Source organism: Doryrhamphus excisus, linkage group LG1 (genome assembly GCF_037039965.1).
Source record: "Doryrhamphus excisus strain RoL-2023G ecotype Guam linkage group LG1, RoL_Dexc_Guam_v1.1, whole genome shotgun sequence".
In the NCBI taxonomy this organism is placed as follows: Eukaryota; Metazoa; Chordata; class Actinopteri; order Syngnathiformes; family Syngnathidae; genus Doryrhamphus; species Doryrhamphus excisus.
Window position 1 is genome coordinate 25,503,947 of NC_136357.1, and position 17,434 is coordinate 25,521,380.

The 17,434-nt window shown below is 41.6% G+C and overlaps 1 protein-coding gene across 4 annotated transcripts in view; it reads left to right on the top strand.

The window, feature by feature from the left end:
- akap13a (A-kinase anchoring protein 13a) overlaps positions 1 to 17,434 on the top strand; it is a 59,316-nt gene that overhangs the window by 22,609 nt on the left and 19,273 nt on the right. For 2 of the 4 annotated variants that reach the window (XM_078792720.1, XM_078792722.1), the window contains exons 9-16: positions 1,260 to 1,408; positions 3,850 to 4,211; positions 9,520 to 9,694; positions 9,759 to 9,861; positions 10,261 to 10,386; positions 11,031 to 11,073; positions 11,152 to 11,263; positions 14,502 to 14,664. In XM_078792720.1, the coding sequence (XP_078648846.1) occupies positions 1,260 to 1,408; positions 3,850 to 4,211; positions 9,520 to 9,694; positions 9,759 to 9,861; positions 10,261 to 10,386; positions 11,031 to 11,073; positions 11,152 to 11,263; positions 14,502 to 14,664 (1,233 nt within the window). The remainder of the gene's footprint in view (positions 1 to 1,259; positions 1,409 to 3,849; positions 4,212 to 9,519; positions 9,695 to 9,758; positions 9,862 to 10,260; positions 10,387 to 11,030; positions 11,074 to 11,151; positions 11,264 to 14,501; positions 14,665 to 17,434) is intronic. The other 2 variants (XM_078792726.1, XM_078792727.1) reach the window with 2 other exon arrangements.

A 17,434-nucleotide genomic window follows, 5' to 3' on the forward strand; every position in this document is an offset into this window, starting at 1 on the left:
AAATGGAAGCGGGAATTGTACTGAAGGAGAACGTACGGCCGTCTCGAGCTGAGAGCAACATTAAGGAACATTACGGCTCGTCTGATTCCCGAGACATTTGATAAAATACCAGAAGACGTGCGTCCCCCCATACCATCTGGCATTACAGAAGAAGAGGGGTCAAACGTGGTGGTGGTAGTGTGATGGTCTACTGTGAGAAATGGAAGCGGGAATTGTACTGAAGGAGAACGTATGGCCGTCTCGAGCTGAGAGCAACATTAAGGAACATTACGGCTCGTCTAAACCCCGAGACCTTTGATAAAATACCGCAAGACGTGCGTCCCCCATAACATCTGACATTAGAGAAGAAGAGGGGTCAAACGTGGTGGTGGTAGTGTAATGGTAGTGAAATGGAAGCGGGAATTGTACAGAAGGAGAACGTCTGTCTCGAGCTGAGAGCAACTTGGCTTCTACAGCTGGACAACGATCCAAAACACACGAATGAAGACTTTGGAGGGGGCCAGTCCGAATCCTATTGAGATGCTGTGGCATGACCTTCCAAAGGATGGATGCTGGAAAAGCCTCCAATGTGGCTGGATGCCTTTTTCACACAGGGACCGTGTAGCTTTGCCGGTTTTTGCCGGTTTTTCACCCTTCATCCTAAAAGCTTTCATTGAATATTTACATTTATAACATTTGTTTAAATGGTCTGAAACATTGAAGCGGGTTTGAGACCATTTGAGGAGGACCCGGCGCTGTGGAGGTACCAGGGTATGTCATAACGTGGTACGTTAGAAAGCCTCATCCCTACAATACATGGTTGTACACACACACACACACACACACAGGACCTTAAACTTCCTTTCAGGACTGCAAAAATACTCCAGTGGGACGAAGAATAACTTCCCCTTCTGCAAAAATGAAAAACCAAAACACAAATCATGGACGCCGGCTAAAGAAGGCCCGGTGTTCTTCCCCTTTTTTCGGATGTTGTCCTTACATGTCCATAAACGTGCCGCTTCCAAGGAAGGAATCCTGGCCTCGTCCATCAGGTCCCTTCAAGGCAGGCAGCTCCACGCCTTCCATTCCCACAGAAACAAACCCAAGCATGACTTGTTTAAAGTGGGTGGACAGGCGTCCATTGATCCGCTCAGGCCTTTCGCATCTTTCTCACGTTCCCACAACTCGTCCATTGTGTTTGTGTTTCGCAGGTGAGGACGGGTTTTCATGACGGGAAATCCAAGCTGCATTCACGTTGTCGTGCGAATTGTGTCTTTCAGGCTCCTCGCAGGCGTCCACCTTGCCCGCTTCGTTCGGGGGGACCGCCAGTGGCGGCAACAGCTGCTCCCCAGCCTTGCACCGAGACTCGGGCAGCGACGCCGAAAGCTTGCTGAGCGCCGAGGTGGGATATGACAGCGTCTTCGTCAAGGTTTGACCCTTTGCTGGATTTGTTGATGAAATATAATATAAACATGGCCGCCATCAGTCGAGTGGTTAGCGTGCAGTCCTCACAGCTAGGAGACCAGGGTTCAATTCCACCCTCGGCCATCTCTGTGTGGAGTTTGCATGTTCTCCCCGTGCATGCGTGGGTTTTTTCCGGGTATTCCGGGTTCCTCCCACATTCCAAAAAACATGCTAGGTTAATTAGCGACTCCAAATTGTCCATAGGTATGAATGTGAGTGTGAATGGTTGTTTGGGTTGTGAATGTGCCCTGTGATTGGCTGGCGACCAGTCCAGGGTGTACCCCGCCTCTCGCCCGATGACAGCTGGGATAGGCTCCAGCACCCCCGTGACCCTTGTGAGGAAAAAGCAGTAGAAAATGAATGAATGAATGGCTGCCATAATGAATGTACCATAATTGCCAGGGAATGATTAGCACACCAATCAACTACAGCACGGGACTGGTTTCCGTGGTAACAAAGTTAGTCGTCGTCACTGAGCGTGTGACCCGCTCGTGGAGGCTTGAGCGAGACACGTGTTTGAAGATCTACCCCGGTGGTGCTGAGTGAGGATAACAACATTAAGTCCTTAACCGCCACTGATTCCTTCTTTTAGCTAAAGTCATGTGACTCGCCCAAACGCCAACACACACACACACACGCACGCAGTCGTCATGCGATCCCTCTCGTGTCTCCCCTGGCTTTCCAGAGGAAGCAGGGTCGGCTGGCGGGAAGCCGACCTCGGAGTCCAAGCTCCCCCCCAACAGAAGCGTCTCTATGCTGGCCAGCTGGCGGCACAATAGAGCCAGTTACAGCTCACACCTCCGCATGAACCCATCATGGGCATGCATGCAGCGCCTCCTTCCCGCCGGACCCGAGTGACTTTCCCACTAGCGCCACCAGGAGGTGAAAACGTCTCCAAGATATGCGGACTTGTGGAGCATCAGCTTGTCTTTCCAGCATTTCCAAGGCCTATTTTTCATCACCAGCATTGATTTTTGACTTGCAAATGTGCTGGGGACATGCTGACATGCTGGGGAGGTTGATGCTCCAGATTTGGTGATGCCGTGTCTTTGTTTGGGACCGTGCATGATATGCTGCTTGCTCCAGCGCCTCGCCGAACTGTAAAGTCTAATTTCATCGATGCATTGCTTCCTCAGTATAAAGACGTACAACTCTGCATTTTATTGGCGCGCACAAGTAACTACTTTGTTTTGTCATACAGCATTAATCATTAATGGGCGTGCAACATAACAGGATATACCATAAGTTGAAACATTGTATCATGAAACACCATAACTAGGAAAAGTCACCTTGACTGGCTTTTCATGCATGAAATAACATGAAATACCATAACTTGAAACATAATAACATGAAATACCATAACTTGAAACATCATAACCTGAAATACCATAACGTGAAACACCACAACATGACATACCATAACGTGAAACACCACAACATGACATGCCATAACGTGAAACACCACATGACATACCATAACGTGAAACATCATAACATGACATACCATAACTTGAAACATAACATGACATACCATCACTTGAAACATCATAACATGACATACCATCACTTGAAACACCATAACATGACATACCATAACTTGAAACATCATAACCAGAAATGTCATAATGTGAAACATCATAACCTGAAATGCCATAACGTGAAACATCATAACCTGAAATGCCATAACGTGAAACACCACATGACATGCCATAACGTGAAACATCATAACACGGCATACCATAACTTGAAACATCCTAACCTGAAATGCCATAACGTGAAACACCACATGACATACCATAACTTGAAACATCATAACGTGACATGTCATAACTTGACACATCATAACCTGAAATGCCATAACCTGAAACATCATAACCTGAAATGCCATAACGTGAAACATCATAACCTGAAATGCCATAACGTGAAACACCACAACATGACATACCATAACTTGAAACATAACCTGAAATGCCATAACGTGAAACATCATAACCTGAAATGCCATAACGTGAAACATCATAACCCGAAATGCCATAACGTGAAACACCACAACGTGACGTGCCATAACTTGAAACATCATAACGTGACATGCCATAACTTGAAACATCATAACCTGAAATGCCATAACGTGAAACATCATAACCTGAAATGCCATAACGTGAAACATCATAACCTGAAATGCCATAACGTGAAACATCATAACCTGAAATGCCATAACGTGAAACATCATAACCTGAAATGCCATAACGTGAAACATAACACGACATACCATAACTTGAACCATCATAACATGAAATACCATAACGTGAAACACCATAGCACGGAACACCGCAACAAGAACTAACACAACTTGAAAGTTCGTAAGCCAAACATCTTATACCCATGTCTTGTCGGCGGCGTTCGCAGAATGGCGAGCCAGTGACCGGCGGCGACAGCACCAGCGAGGTCTCCATCTCCTGCTCCTCCACGGACGACACGGCCAGCGTGGGCCCGTCCAGCTCCAGTCCCGACGACGGCAGCCAGGGTCTGGGCAGCAGCTGGAGCCCGGAGGAGGTCATCCCACCGCGAGGGTCCTCCGTCTCCACGGACGGAGGCGGTGGAGGAGGACTGGGCGGGGAAGCCGAAGAGGAGGCCAAAGACAGAGTGACGGAGGTGCCGCGCCGTTCCTCTCTCTTCCGGAGCAGCCTGCGCTCCCTGTCGCCTCTTCGCCGCCACAGCTGGGGACCCGGAAAGAACAACGGAGCGGACGGGGCCATGAACCAGAGGAGGTAAAGCATCTATTTAGGAGATTTATTTTTTTTTTTTTAGGTTTTAGTGTAAGTCCAAAGTTATACATACCGTATTTTCTGGACTATAAGTCACTCCGGAGTATAAGTCGCACAAGGCTAATAATGCATAATTAGGTATGGAAAAAACATACATAAGTCGCATTTTTGAGGGTAATTTATTTTGAACAGAAAAGCTGTCCAGTAAACACTTTTACGTACACTAACTTTTGTTTTCTGCTGCTCGATGACTGTTTTCAACTGCTCATAAAATATGATTTTTTGGGGAGGGGGGTATTTGTGTTCTGTCGTTCTCTGTGTGTCTTTGTAAACTAGCTCCTGTTTAAATATAGAATTGTTAAGGAGTAGGAGATATTGGTACAAAAGTCTAGAGTGCCCTCTTGTGGCTGTCTGTGGAATTATGTACCGTATTTTCTGGACTACAAGTCGCACTTTTTTTTCATAGGTTGGCTGTTCCTGCAACTTATACTCCAGAGCGACTTATAAATGAAAAAACTGTTTATGTTACATAAACACTGGACACCTGTTTTTGTTCATGTTTATTTTTGGTGTAGCTGAATAAGCATTGTGTTAGCGTATCTTACACCTATTCAGCCCGTTCTCTATTCTTTTATTGTTAGAACTTGCCTTCCAAGAGGACGTAATGCAGGGATCTCAAAGGAGCTAGGGTCTGGGTGAGGCTGGGCCACATCAGGTTTTCAAAAAAAAAAAAAACTTTTTCAGTGTTTTGATCTCAGTCATGGATGATGAGAGAAAAAGCAAAACAGGCGGGATCGTTCGCTTGCATATGGGCAGGGCAAAATCGCGCCAATTGTGTGCGGTGTGCATGCAGCTTTTAAGCTGTCATTTCTGGGTTCATGAAACCATATGGCATCCATATCAAACTAGGCGGGGGCCTCAAACTAGCATGCTGTGGGCCGCATTTGGCCCGCGGGCCGCGAGTTTGAGACCCCTGAGGTAATGTCTGTTTTGGTCAAGTAGTTTGCAAAATAAATTACCTGCAAAAAATGCGACTTATACTCCAGTGCGACTTATGTTTGATTTTATCGACCTAATTATGCATTTTTGGCCTTGTGCGACTTGAGTGACTGATAGTCTAGAAAATACAGTATATATATATATTTTTTTTTTTCATTTATAAGTCGCTCTGGAGTATTAGTCGCAGGAACAGCCAACCTATGGAGAAAAAAATAACGGGACAACAATCTTCAAATGCCATGACACAAAAAGCTGCAACACAAGAAATGTAACTTGAGGACTTTACTTTTTTCGCTTTTCCTCACGAGGGGTGCAGGAGCCTATCCCAGCTGTCTTTGGGGCGAGAGGCGGGGACTGGTCGCCAGCCGATCACAGGGCACATATAGACAAACAACCATTCACACTCACATCCAATTAACCTAGCATGTTTTTGGAATGTGGGAGGAAACCGGAGTACCCGGAGAAAACCCACACATGCACGGGGAGAACATGCAAACTCCACACAGAGATGTGTGGAGTGGAATTGAACCCTGGTCTCCTAGCTGTGAGGTCTGCGCGCTAACCACTAGACCGCCGTGCCGCCCCTCCAAGCAGCAACTAAAGTATCTAAACGTTGCCACATGAAGCGCCATAACTCGAAATGCCATAACTTGAAAGGCATAACAGGACACCAAATAGCACACAACTCTGCAACCAAGAAACGTAACTGGAAGGCCGCCTATTAGTCCATTTATCAAGCAGGAACGCCATCTGACTTGAAGACTTATAAAAACACCATGTGGGTTTTTGCACTTTGACCCCTCTGGTGATGTACTCAGCTGCCCGTGCGAGACCCCTGATGTAGCTACTAAAGAGGAGGAGGATGCCGGTGGAAGAATCCATGCATTATACACAGATAAGAAGTCCATGCATGCCATGGGTAGCAATGCTGTCGTGCACGTATTAGCCACCGGGATGAGACGGATGAGATGCAGCGGGATGCTGTCAATGCATCAGTTGCTTGTTATCGCCGGCGTTATTAGAGCCCGACGACGCCATTTGTCTGGCGCTGGTCAGGAAAGCCCGCAGGAGTGAGACCGAACTCACGACTCGTGTATAGACACCCCTGTCAGGACTTTGACACGCACGGCAACCCCGACTGCTAGGCTTCCCGTTCGTTGTTGAGTTGAATCATTCATAAGCTGGAGCTCATACACAAGCCTGGAAATTCATTCCAAAGATTGGAAAAAATGACCCATATGATGAACAATGCTTGCCTTTTTCCTTCATGAACAATCACCCTACTGTTTACTCCCGGCAAAGAACTGTCATGCACATCATGGGAATGACTATCCATTAGAATTCACGCATTTCCAGAAGCCAGGCTAGCAGGCTAGCTACCGCCTCCTCGCCATTAAGTACTCATTAATGTAGTAAAACCAGTACTCCACCTCATTGACAGTCATGAAAACAAAACCAAAACCTGTGGTTTCACAGTTGATTGCCAGTGAGAGCAAAGTCCAGGATTTGGACAGTTTACTTCCTGGATTTGCTGCCTAGCAGCCAAGAAAGAACCTTCTGTGGAACAACGGATCCCGGCATCAAGTCAAATCAGTCGGCGGTTGCTCGCCGTCACTTCCTGTCTTTGTCTCACCCGTCAGCTCCGGCTGTTGTGCTGGAGTCGTGTAGGTGTAGCCCAGCTAGCATCCGACTTGATGGTTTAAGTCAGGGGTCTCAAACTCAATTTACCTGGGGGCCACTGGAGCTAGGGTCTGGGCAAGGCTGGGCCGCATCAGGTTTTCCAAAAAAAAACCCAAAATGCATTTATTAAAAACAGAAAAATATACAACATTTTTCAGTGCATTGGTTCCGATTTTCTACAATAAAAGCTCTGATAAAACATTCCACTCAAATATCTTAATTTTATTTTTCTGCACAAAATAAGATGAAAAATAAACAAATCAATAATAAAGAAAATCAATCAGTAATAAATAAATATAATAATAATAATAATAATAAAACGGCAAATAAAGAAACCACGTATAGTTGGTGGGTAGACAAATTATTTTTTTCAGATTAAAATGAACAAAGCATTATGAGAGCCCTGTAGACATGACAAAACACGACTATAGTCACATTTATACTCTTTTTATTTACAACATATTGCGCAACTGCAGGGTCTTGAGACACATGCTAACTCGCAAACTAGAGAGCTAGCGACCTAAACGGTAGCCTTCAAGTTATTTCCTTTAAACTTAAATAGCCAAAAACTTACCACTTCCACACGGATAGGGAGGGTAACTATTAACAGTTATTTAACCTTTAACATGAACATTAATCAAACGTAATAATATTTTCTGGGTACATGATACCATACAGCATCCATATCAAACTTGCGCGGGCCGCACTAACATTAAACTTTCATATCAAGGCGGGGGCCTCAAACTAGTGTCGTCCGGGCCACATTTGGCCCACGGGCCGCGTGTTTGAGACCCCTGGTTTAAGTCATTGTGAGTGGTCAGTATCCAGCATCCCTATCTACCTGTGCATGCGCTTTAGGTTGGTAGTTCCATATCCACGTCCACCCTGCCGGTAGTGCAGTATATACTGTATACTCTGTACTACATATGTATATATGATATGCTGTATGATGTGCTAGCTAGGAACACATTAACTGACTTTGATTTGTTCTTATTTGTGTGAGTGTGGTTGTAAGCCCCGCCTTCTCACTTCCTGAGTCAGCCTGCCAGTCATTTAGCGTTTTCATCCTCTGCTGTGATTCATGTCAGCCGGCGGCCTGGGGGGCCGGGCAGAAAGTCTCGGTCTCGCCGTGATAATAATAATGTCAGGAAGCAGGCCTCAGCGTGACGGATACGTTGGCGGCGCCGCCAACCCGAGGATAGGTGAGCGCTTATCGGGTCTCCGACAATCACAGAGTCACGGGTTCCTCCGGTCCACTTCAGGTTAATTACGTTCCGACGTGACGTGACGATGATTTGCTGGATAATGGGGCTGCCGTGCGAAGCTCAGGGCGGGAGATAAGACAGATTTAGCCGCCGCGCCGCAGTCGGACAGCGTGGATCATCCTGAAATGGAGCTGCAGGTGTTCTTGCTGTTTTTTTTGTTGGTGAAGATAGATGTGTGGAGTTGGCTTTGTAATGGACGGATATCATTAGCATGAGGCTTCAGGGGCCAGTCAGCTAAGTAGCTCCAGGAGAATAAAATGTCTATTTTTATATTCAATAACACACTTGGCAATATATATATATATATATATATATATATATATATATATATATATATATGACCTTTTTGGGAGTTCTTCCACCCTGCAATGGGTTAGGGTTAGGGTTTCCTCCTGGCTCTTTTTGTGTAGACTTTCGTCTTGGAAACACCTTTTATTGATATTTGATTTTTGGGGGGGATTTTTAGAATGTATTTTACAATTGTGTTTTGTATTTATAAATGATTGAAATAATATATAATTTATTTTTAATCATTACTATTCCATTAAATATATTTCATTTTTACTTCACATTTGTATTTAAATGGTTTATATGTAAATGCTTAAAATTTTGTATACATATATAATTATTCTAAATTATATTTACATTTTAATGACTTAAAATGATAATAAAATTAAATATATTAAATATACAAATATTTCAATTTTAATCAAAATGTTAATAATTGTAATTATATATATATATATATATATATAACATGATATAATAAAACATAAAATTAGGGGAGACCAGGGTTCAATTCCACCCTCGGCCATCTCTGTGTGGAGTTTGCATGTTCTCCCCGTTCATGCGTGGGTTTTCTCCGGGTACTCCGGTTTCCTCCCACATTCCAAAAACATGCTAGGTTAATTAGCCACTCCAAATTGTCCATAGGTATGAATGTGAGTGTGAATGGTTGTTTGTCTATATGTGCCCTGTGATTGGCTGGCCACCAGTCCAGGGTGTACCCCGCCTCTCGCCCGAAGACAGCTGGGATAGGCTCCAGCACCCCCGCGACCCTCGTGAGGAAAAAGCGGTAGAAAATGAATGAATGAACATAAAATCATAATTAAAACATTAAAATTTTAGATTTTTTTTAGTTGGATATATTCTGTATGTTTTATAATTTTTTCATTAATATTACATTTAAATCAATTTTATTTTTATTAAAAAAATGTTGAATGAAAAATGTTCTTTATTCAAATATTTTTTTTTCATTTATTCATAGTCATTCTAATAATTATGTCTTTTTGAATGAACGAATGTATTCCGGGTATTTCGAGTGTTCATCTAACAGGGGATGGTTGGTTTCTCCACATGTGCTACAGCTACAGCCTGGAGGGCCTCAGCGGCCAAGAGGAGGTGCGGGGCCTCATGGGTCCGGGTCCCCGCATCCAGGAGCCCTCCGGTGTTCCGCGGCACGACACAGACGATCGGGGCTCCTTGGTGTCGCTCACGGAGGAGCAGGAGGAAACGGCCATGGTCGGCAGCCCGGAGAAGCAGGTGAGAGGACACCGAACCGACGTCACTTGGAACTTAGGTGAACTTTTGGCTCTTTTTGCTGCAGAAGTCCAGGCGCTATCGTCCCCTGAGGAACAGCTGCCCCCCCATGAGCCTGCCCCTCACCAAGTCCGTGTCCATGCTGGCCATCAGCCACAGAGACATTGACGGTGAGTCCCGTCATTTTTTGGTGCTTTTTAAAGTCTATTTGTCCAGAATGAAATCATTTTTATTTATTATTTTTATATGATATGATTTCATTATGAATTAAAGTAGTACAATATGAATATGACTCTTAGCTAATGCCTTGTTTGGCCTTTTAAACACCACACTGGAGGTCCGCTTTACAGATGCCATGTGAGCAGGAAAGTTACATAGCAAAAAGGGCCCCCCCTCCAGCCTATTTGAAGCGTGGTTATGAATTGGGGTGTGGCGTACGTATCCCCCCCCCCCTCTTAATGTTTACAATGCTCCATCACGGACTCTTGTCATCTTGCTGTGCTTGATCTTGTTTGTTGAGGTCTTGCTCTGGTTTCTCTCCCTTCTCCTGCCCTTCCGCCGCCCCTCAGTGGTGGGACGTCTTCGGCGAAGGAGGCGGATTTCCTTCTCCTTCAGTCTGTCCCCCATCCTCACTAAGTCTAAGTCTCAGTTCCTTTACGGGGACTCCTCCACTAGCGATGATGAGGATAGCTACAGTAAGTATGATGGCGGCGTAGAGTTCCCTGTAGAACCCGCAGAAGCAGCCATCCCGGTGGGGTGGGAGGTGGGGGGGGGGGTTGAGGGCGAGTTTAATAATGAATGAAAACATGAATTATGAATTTCTGGGATGTTATGATACACTTGGCAGAAATTCCACAGAGCTCAGCGAAATCTGAATGTGAGCCTCTGACATTTGGCGGTTTGGATTTTTTGGATTTCTCATGAGATGCAGAGGATACGGTAAAGCCGCCAAACCGTCCCGTCGTGGTACTTTACCTGTGAACCCCCATCATGGACCGATGTTTCAGCCTTTTGGTTTCGCCGCCGCCGCCCGCCTCCTCTGCTCCGGAGTCATTTTCAGACTTGCAAACTAGCTTTAGCCGCTCGGGGAGTGGAAGCCATGGATTATCGAATTTCCTTTCCTTACTTTTAGGAGCCAGGACTCCAAAACGTGCCCCCCCCCCCCGATAACACCTAGTACCTCTCAGAGGTCCACTGTACCGTTTGGGACGTGTTCCACTAATAAATCCCGCTCCAAAAAGACGCGCTGTCCATGTTCTCATCCATCCCCACTTCCTGTAGACACAGCGACTTGGGCCCAAGCCCCGCCCACTTACCCTTTGTTTGTCTTTCTACGCAGGTATGAGGTCCTTCTCCAGCACCTCCGGCTCATTAGCATACAGGTCAGTGCTGTGCGTATCCTGTTGTCATGACGGGTGTTTATATGTTTCTTTGGTTTGTTTTTTTTTTTTGCTCCACAGCATATCAGAGGAGGAGCCCGGCCCGCTGCGGAGCGACACCGAGGGGAAGGGCGTCACCAAAGTCAGCCGCACCTTCAGCTACCTCAAGAACAAGATGTACAAGAAGACCAGGGTGAGGAGATTTATGAATATACACGTTTAAGCCATAAATAAAAAATAAATATACAAATATGAACATGAATATAAATATTATATAATATTAATATTAATATAAATATTAATAGTAATATTGATATTAATAATTTAAATGTAAATGTAAATATAAATATTATTTTATATTTATATATTATTTATATATTTTATATTTTATAATATAAATATAAAATAATATAAATAATAATATAATATAAATATAAAATAATATAAATAATAATATAATAGAAATCTAAAATAATATAAGTAATATAAATATAAAATAATATTATTTTATATTTATATTATTTTATATTATAAATATATAATATTTATATTATATTATTTTATATTTATATTATTTATATATTAGTATTTATAATATAAGTATAAAATAATATAAATATAAAATAATATTATTTTATATTTATATATTATTTATGTATTTATATTTATAATATAAGTATAAAATAATATAAATAATAAAATATAAAATAATATGAATAATATAAATAATATATTATTAAAAAATAATATAAGAAAATTTAAAAATAATGATTAAAAAAAAAAAAAAAAATATATATATATATATATATATATAGGGGGTGTTTACAGCATACAGGTGAGAGGTGAGCTTTTAGAGGCAAACAGTGGGTAGGTGTACCTAATGTATTGTCCGCTAAGAAGGCTGTTTCGGTGTGGTCGTTCCTCACATGCAGACAAGCAAGCGAGGCACCGAGGGGTGAAGAGGAAGTAAAAGAGGAAGTGTTTTTTTTATGCTCTCCTAGCGAACCTCGCTCATCGCTTTGCTTTTAAAGGGACAGGCGACATTCTCGAGGCCCCCGAAAACCGTGGCCGCCTTGCATCGGTTGTCCCGCCGCAAGGGCGCTTTAGTGTAGTGGAACTGCCGAAAGTAACCAAATCGGTCGTTCCCACCCGAGCTGCCGGCGTTGCGCAGGAAGGAGTGTGCGACGGTGTCGTCATACCCCGCAGACCGAAGAGTCATTGCAGAAGTGTCAGCCGGACCGCTCGCTTCCTCATTCGTCAGCCCCCGATGGCGTCCGAGTGCTGCCGCTAGTCGCCTCTGCCGCTCAGGGATGTCATGCAGGAGGCTGAAGCGGGGCCACGGCTTCTCGCTGCGGTGGAAAGGGTGGCTGCAGGTAGGACGCGGCGTGGGGGGGGGGGGGTCGTAAGGCGGACCGTGGCGGATGCTGATCTCGTGTTAAATGTGTGTATGTTCATGCTCGTCGTCTTGGACGACGGTCTCAGTGATGTGGCGTTCTCCAGCCTCGTTGGCGTGTTTTCATTGTTAGCTAGGTTGCTAGGACGTACAGTGGAAGCTCCTAAGTATTTTTCCCATAACACATGATGGAAATAAACGGTCTGTTCCGGGGTCAAACTGGAGCCACACTAACAACACAGGCCGTGTTTTAGTACCACAGACTTAAAGTACTCACCCTCGGGTGCCCTGTGATGAAAGCCTAACTTTTAAGGAAGTGCAGAAGATGATGCGTTTGTCTTAGCTCTCTGAGTCTTAAAGTGTAATAAGAAGTTAAGCAGCATAGAAGCGCAAATATGGCATGCCTTATATATATTTATATATTTACAATACAACATTTGTCGACTAATCAATGTGGTGAAAGTGCGTTCACGGCACTCGCCATAACTTCGATGACCCGTGACGGAGACGGGGAATTTCAGGAAGTGCAGTCAGGCATCATGTGTCACTTTTGTTTTTGTATTTACTGTCCATTCCGATGTAAAACTAGCGTGTGTGCTGGGGTGATATTCTTGGTTTTTGGAATTATGAATGTTGTACTTTATTTATATTTACTGTACTTACTGCTGTAAGTATTTATTGTACTTCATTTATCATCATCATCATGATGCTAATAGGTCAAAGCGGTAGCCTTCCATGATGGCATCGCCATTATTTAGTTTCAAAAAGCCAAAGAAAAAGCAAAACCCTCACTCAGCTGATATTGTGGTCCTTTTAGAGGTGTTTTTTTTCCTGAAATTGTTGCTTATTTCCCCAAATGTTGGCGACTTTAGGGTGTTGGAATGTTGGTCTTCCACTCCTGGAGTCCAAAGCATGTGAAGAAAACACGCTCCGTCTTTTCCGAGCTTCGCGGTTCCCCCCTCAAAACCGAGAGGCCCCGGGGGCTCGCCTGTTAAACCCAGCTCGGAAAAACTCTGCCCTAACCCCCCCCCCCCCCCCTCGCCCGCCTTCATTTCCTTTGGGTTTGGGTGGACGTGTGCGTGACGTAAAGGCTGGGAGAACACCAGCTCTGTTCTTCACCTCATCGGAATGGTGATGACCAAACGTCGCCTCGCCACAGCTGCTCAGCGAGGCGGAAAGGAGACGGTTCCCAGACTCCACGTCTCCCGCCGGTCCAGTCGAGTTCGGCGTCACGCTCCCGTGTCATTACCGCCTCATACGCTACTACATGAGTCCTTATCCACGGCGGAAGGCTGCCATGTAGTCCCCAAGTGTAGGCAGCACTCATGTACACTACTACCACCACCATGTATGAATGTCAACGAACGACACGATTGACTTGCCAAAGAGCTGCTGGGCGATGAATCGTCACACTACATGTTGGAATTCATCTCTCTCCATTGTGAACCATAGCTCCCACGATGCCGGCAGCACTCATGCAGGCCCAGACAATGCCGCTATCATGCTTGACTTTAAGCAAGACACGTTTTTTCCTCACTATGAAGACCCAGCTGGCAGCACTCGTGTTTGACTGCAAACAAGACACCCAAATAGCCGCTAGTTGCCAATTTAAGCCGCTTAAAATGTATGAACCAAGTGTTCGAGTCCGATGTCCCTGTCAGGAAGACAGTGCATGATATGCTGCATGCCGCAATGCATCGCTAAAGTGGAGAAGCAACAGTGAGGGGTTGATGCCGTGCTTCAGTGTCACAGCATGTGTTCGTCTTTCCATTTTCGGGGGTGGCGGCACTCGTGCACACCTGACTGCATGTGTTACAATCCTCCTGCCACTGAGTAGTGTTGCCAGTGTAGTGTTGTGGGTAGGAAGGTAGAGTGTTTGGTGTGGCATGGTGAAAAAGGGCAAATGTGCACGAGTCCTTCCTTCCTTGTAAATGTTTCAGGGGTGTTTTTTCTTACCTTTAAAGCCTCCCTCTCCCCAATGGGCCAGTAATAAACACACTATTTGTTTTCTTTTCGCTTCCTTCACGTTCTCCTCCAGGAAAAGGAGCGAGACAAGAAGGAGAAGGAGACCAAGGAGAAGGAGAAGAAGGCGGCGAACGGTCATCACTTCAACGCCGTGGGGTCCGGCCAGGCGCTGGCCTGCTCCCAGTGCTCCCAGTGCAATAAGGCCTTGAGCAGCAAGGAGACGTTCCAGTGCACGTGTAAGTAGCCTCGTGTCTCTCCCGGCCAGATGCCACCACATTAGGTACATTACTATTACTATTACTATTACTATTACTATTACTATTACTATTACTATTACTATTACTATTACTATTACTATTACTATTACTATAAATAACTGTCTTATTTATAGGCATGTCTGATAATGATGGGACATTTCATCCCCCAATAAGAAAATGAACAACAATTACGTAGCGTGGTAATAAACATCCCTAGAAGCCATCCTTCCAAGTGTCTTCATGGTTTGTTTTACGCCGCTAAGCTGCCTCAAGGGACAAACTGAACACCGAAAGAGGATGTAGCTGGTTGCGCAATAGCACCCCCCCCCCCCGCCCCCGCCCGTAAAATTCAGAAAGTAGCTGCCCGTATGAGGACGTCGCTTATGTGTGTTGCTCGCGAGGGTGTTTTCCAGCAGATGTCCTGGAAGACGTTCACGCGTCCAGCACGCCGCACACAGGCGCTCTTTTGTTTGAGGTTGTGGGCTGCCACTGGCGGGGGCCTCCGCAAGACGCCGTAAAAGACCTCGTAAAACACTTTAAGAGGAGAAAATGCCCGCGGGGACTCCGGGATGCTTTTTACCGTGTGGCTTATTATGAGGAACATTGCATCATCTCCCAGGTCGACACTTCACTGACTGACTTACTTATGTACATATGTGTACAGTACATGTATATAGTACATATACATGTATAAATATACATGTATATGTACATTTGAATGAAAAAATGCACAAATTACAGGCTTTCCGCTATTATAGCCTTACTAAATGCCTGGTACTCTCTGCAGTTGAATGTGGAAGGACAGACATAAATAACAGGCAAAAATCTATATATTATTGAAATTAATAATAATTATTTTAATAATAAATAATTCTTTAATACAATAATTTTCTACATAATATATTTTTTCTTGTATATAAATTGTATATTTTATACTAATATACTATACTTTATACGAACATTTATTGATATATAATAATTAATATAATATATATTTAAAAATGTTTTATTGTATATGTTTATATCCAGTATATTTATATAGTACGTATATATGGCGTGTATACATGTATAAATATACATGTATATGTACATTTGAATGAAAATTATGGCCTTACTAAACGCCTGGTACTCTCTGCAGTTGACTGTAAAAGGACAGACATAAATAACAGACAAAAAATTATATATTATTCGAATTAATAATTATTTTAATAATTATTTAATAATAGTTTAATACAATTATTAATATTATATTAACAATAATAAACAAAATTTAATAATTATTTAATACAATAATTTTCTACATAATATATACATAATATATTTTTTCTTGTATATAAATTGTATATTTTATACTAGTATACTATACTTTATACTAACATTTATTGATATATAATAATTAATATAATATATATTTAAAAATGTTTTATTGTATGTTTATATCCAGTATATTTATATAGTACGTATATACGGCGTGTATACATGTATAAATATACATGTATATGTACATTTGAATGAAAATTATGGCCTTACTAAACGCCTGGTACTCTCTGCAGTTGACTGTAAAAGGACAGACATAAATAACAGACAAAAAATTATATATTATTCGAATTAATAATAATTTTAATAATTATTTAATAATAGTTTAATACAATTATTAATATTATATTAACAATAATAAACAAAATTTAATAATTATTTAATACAATAATTTTCTACATAATATATACATAATATTTTTTCTTGTATATAAATTGTATATTTTATACTAATATACTATACTTTATACGAACATTTATTGATATATAATAATTAATATAATATATATTTAAAAATGTTTTATTGTATATTTTTATATCCAGTATATTTATATAGTACGTATATACGGCGTGTATACATGTATAAATATACATGTATATGTACATTTGAATGAAAATTATGGCCTTACTAAACGCCTGGTACTCTTTGCAGTTGACTGTAAAAGGACAGACATAAATAACAGACAAAAAATTATATATTATTCGAATTAATAATTATTATTTTAATAATTATTTAATAATAGTTTAATACAATTATTAATATTATATTAACAATAATAAACAAAATTTAATAATTCTTTAATACAATAATTTTCTACATAATATATACATAATATATTTTTTGTTGTATATAAATTGTATATTTTATACTAGTATACTATACTTTATACTAACATTTATTGATATATAATAATTATAATATATATTTAAAAATGTTTTATTGTATATGTTTATATCCAGTATATTTATATAGTACGTATATACGGCGTGTATACATGTATAAATATACATGTATATGTACATTTGAATGAAAATTATGGCCTTACTAAACGCCTGGTACTCTCTGCAGTTGACTGTAAAAGGACAGACATAAATAACAAAAATGTATATATTATTCGAATTAATAATTATTTTAATAATTATTTGATAATAATAATTTAATACAATTATTAATATTATATTAACAATAATAAACTAAATGTAATAATTATTTAATACAATAATTTTTTACATAATATATACATAATATATTTTTGTTGTATATAAATTGTATATTTTATACTAATATACTATACTAATATACTATACTTTAAACTTGATGTATAATAATTATAATATATATTTTTAAATGTTTTATTGTATATGTTTATATCCAGTATATTTATTTATGATGTAATATCTATGATATTTCTGACATGTTTGTCTGTGCTTTG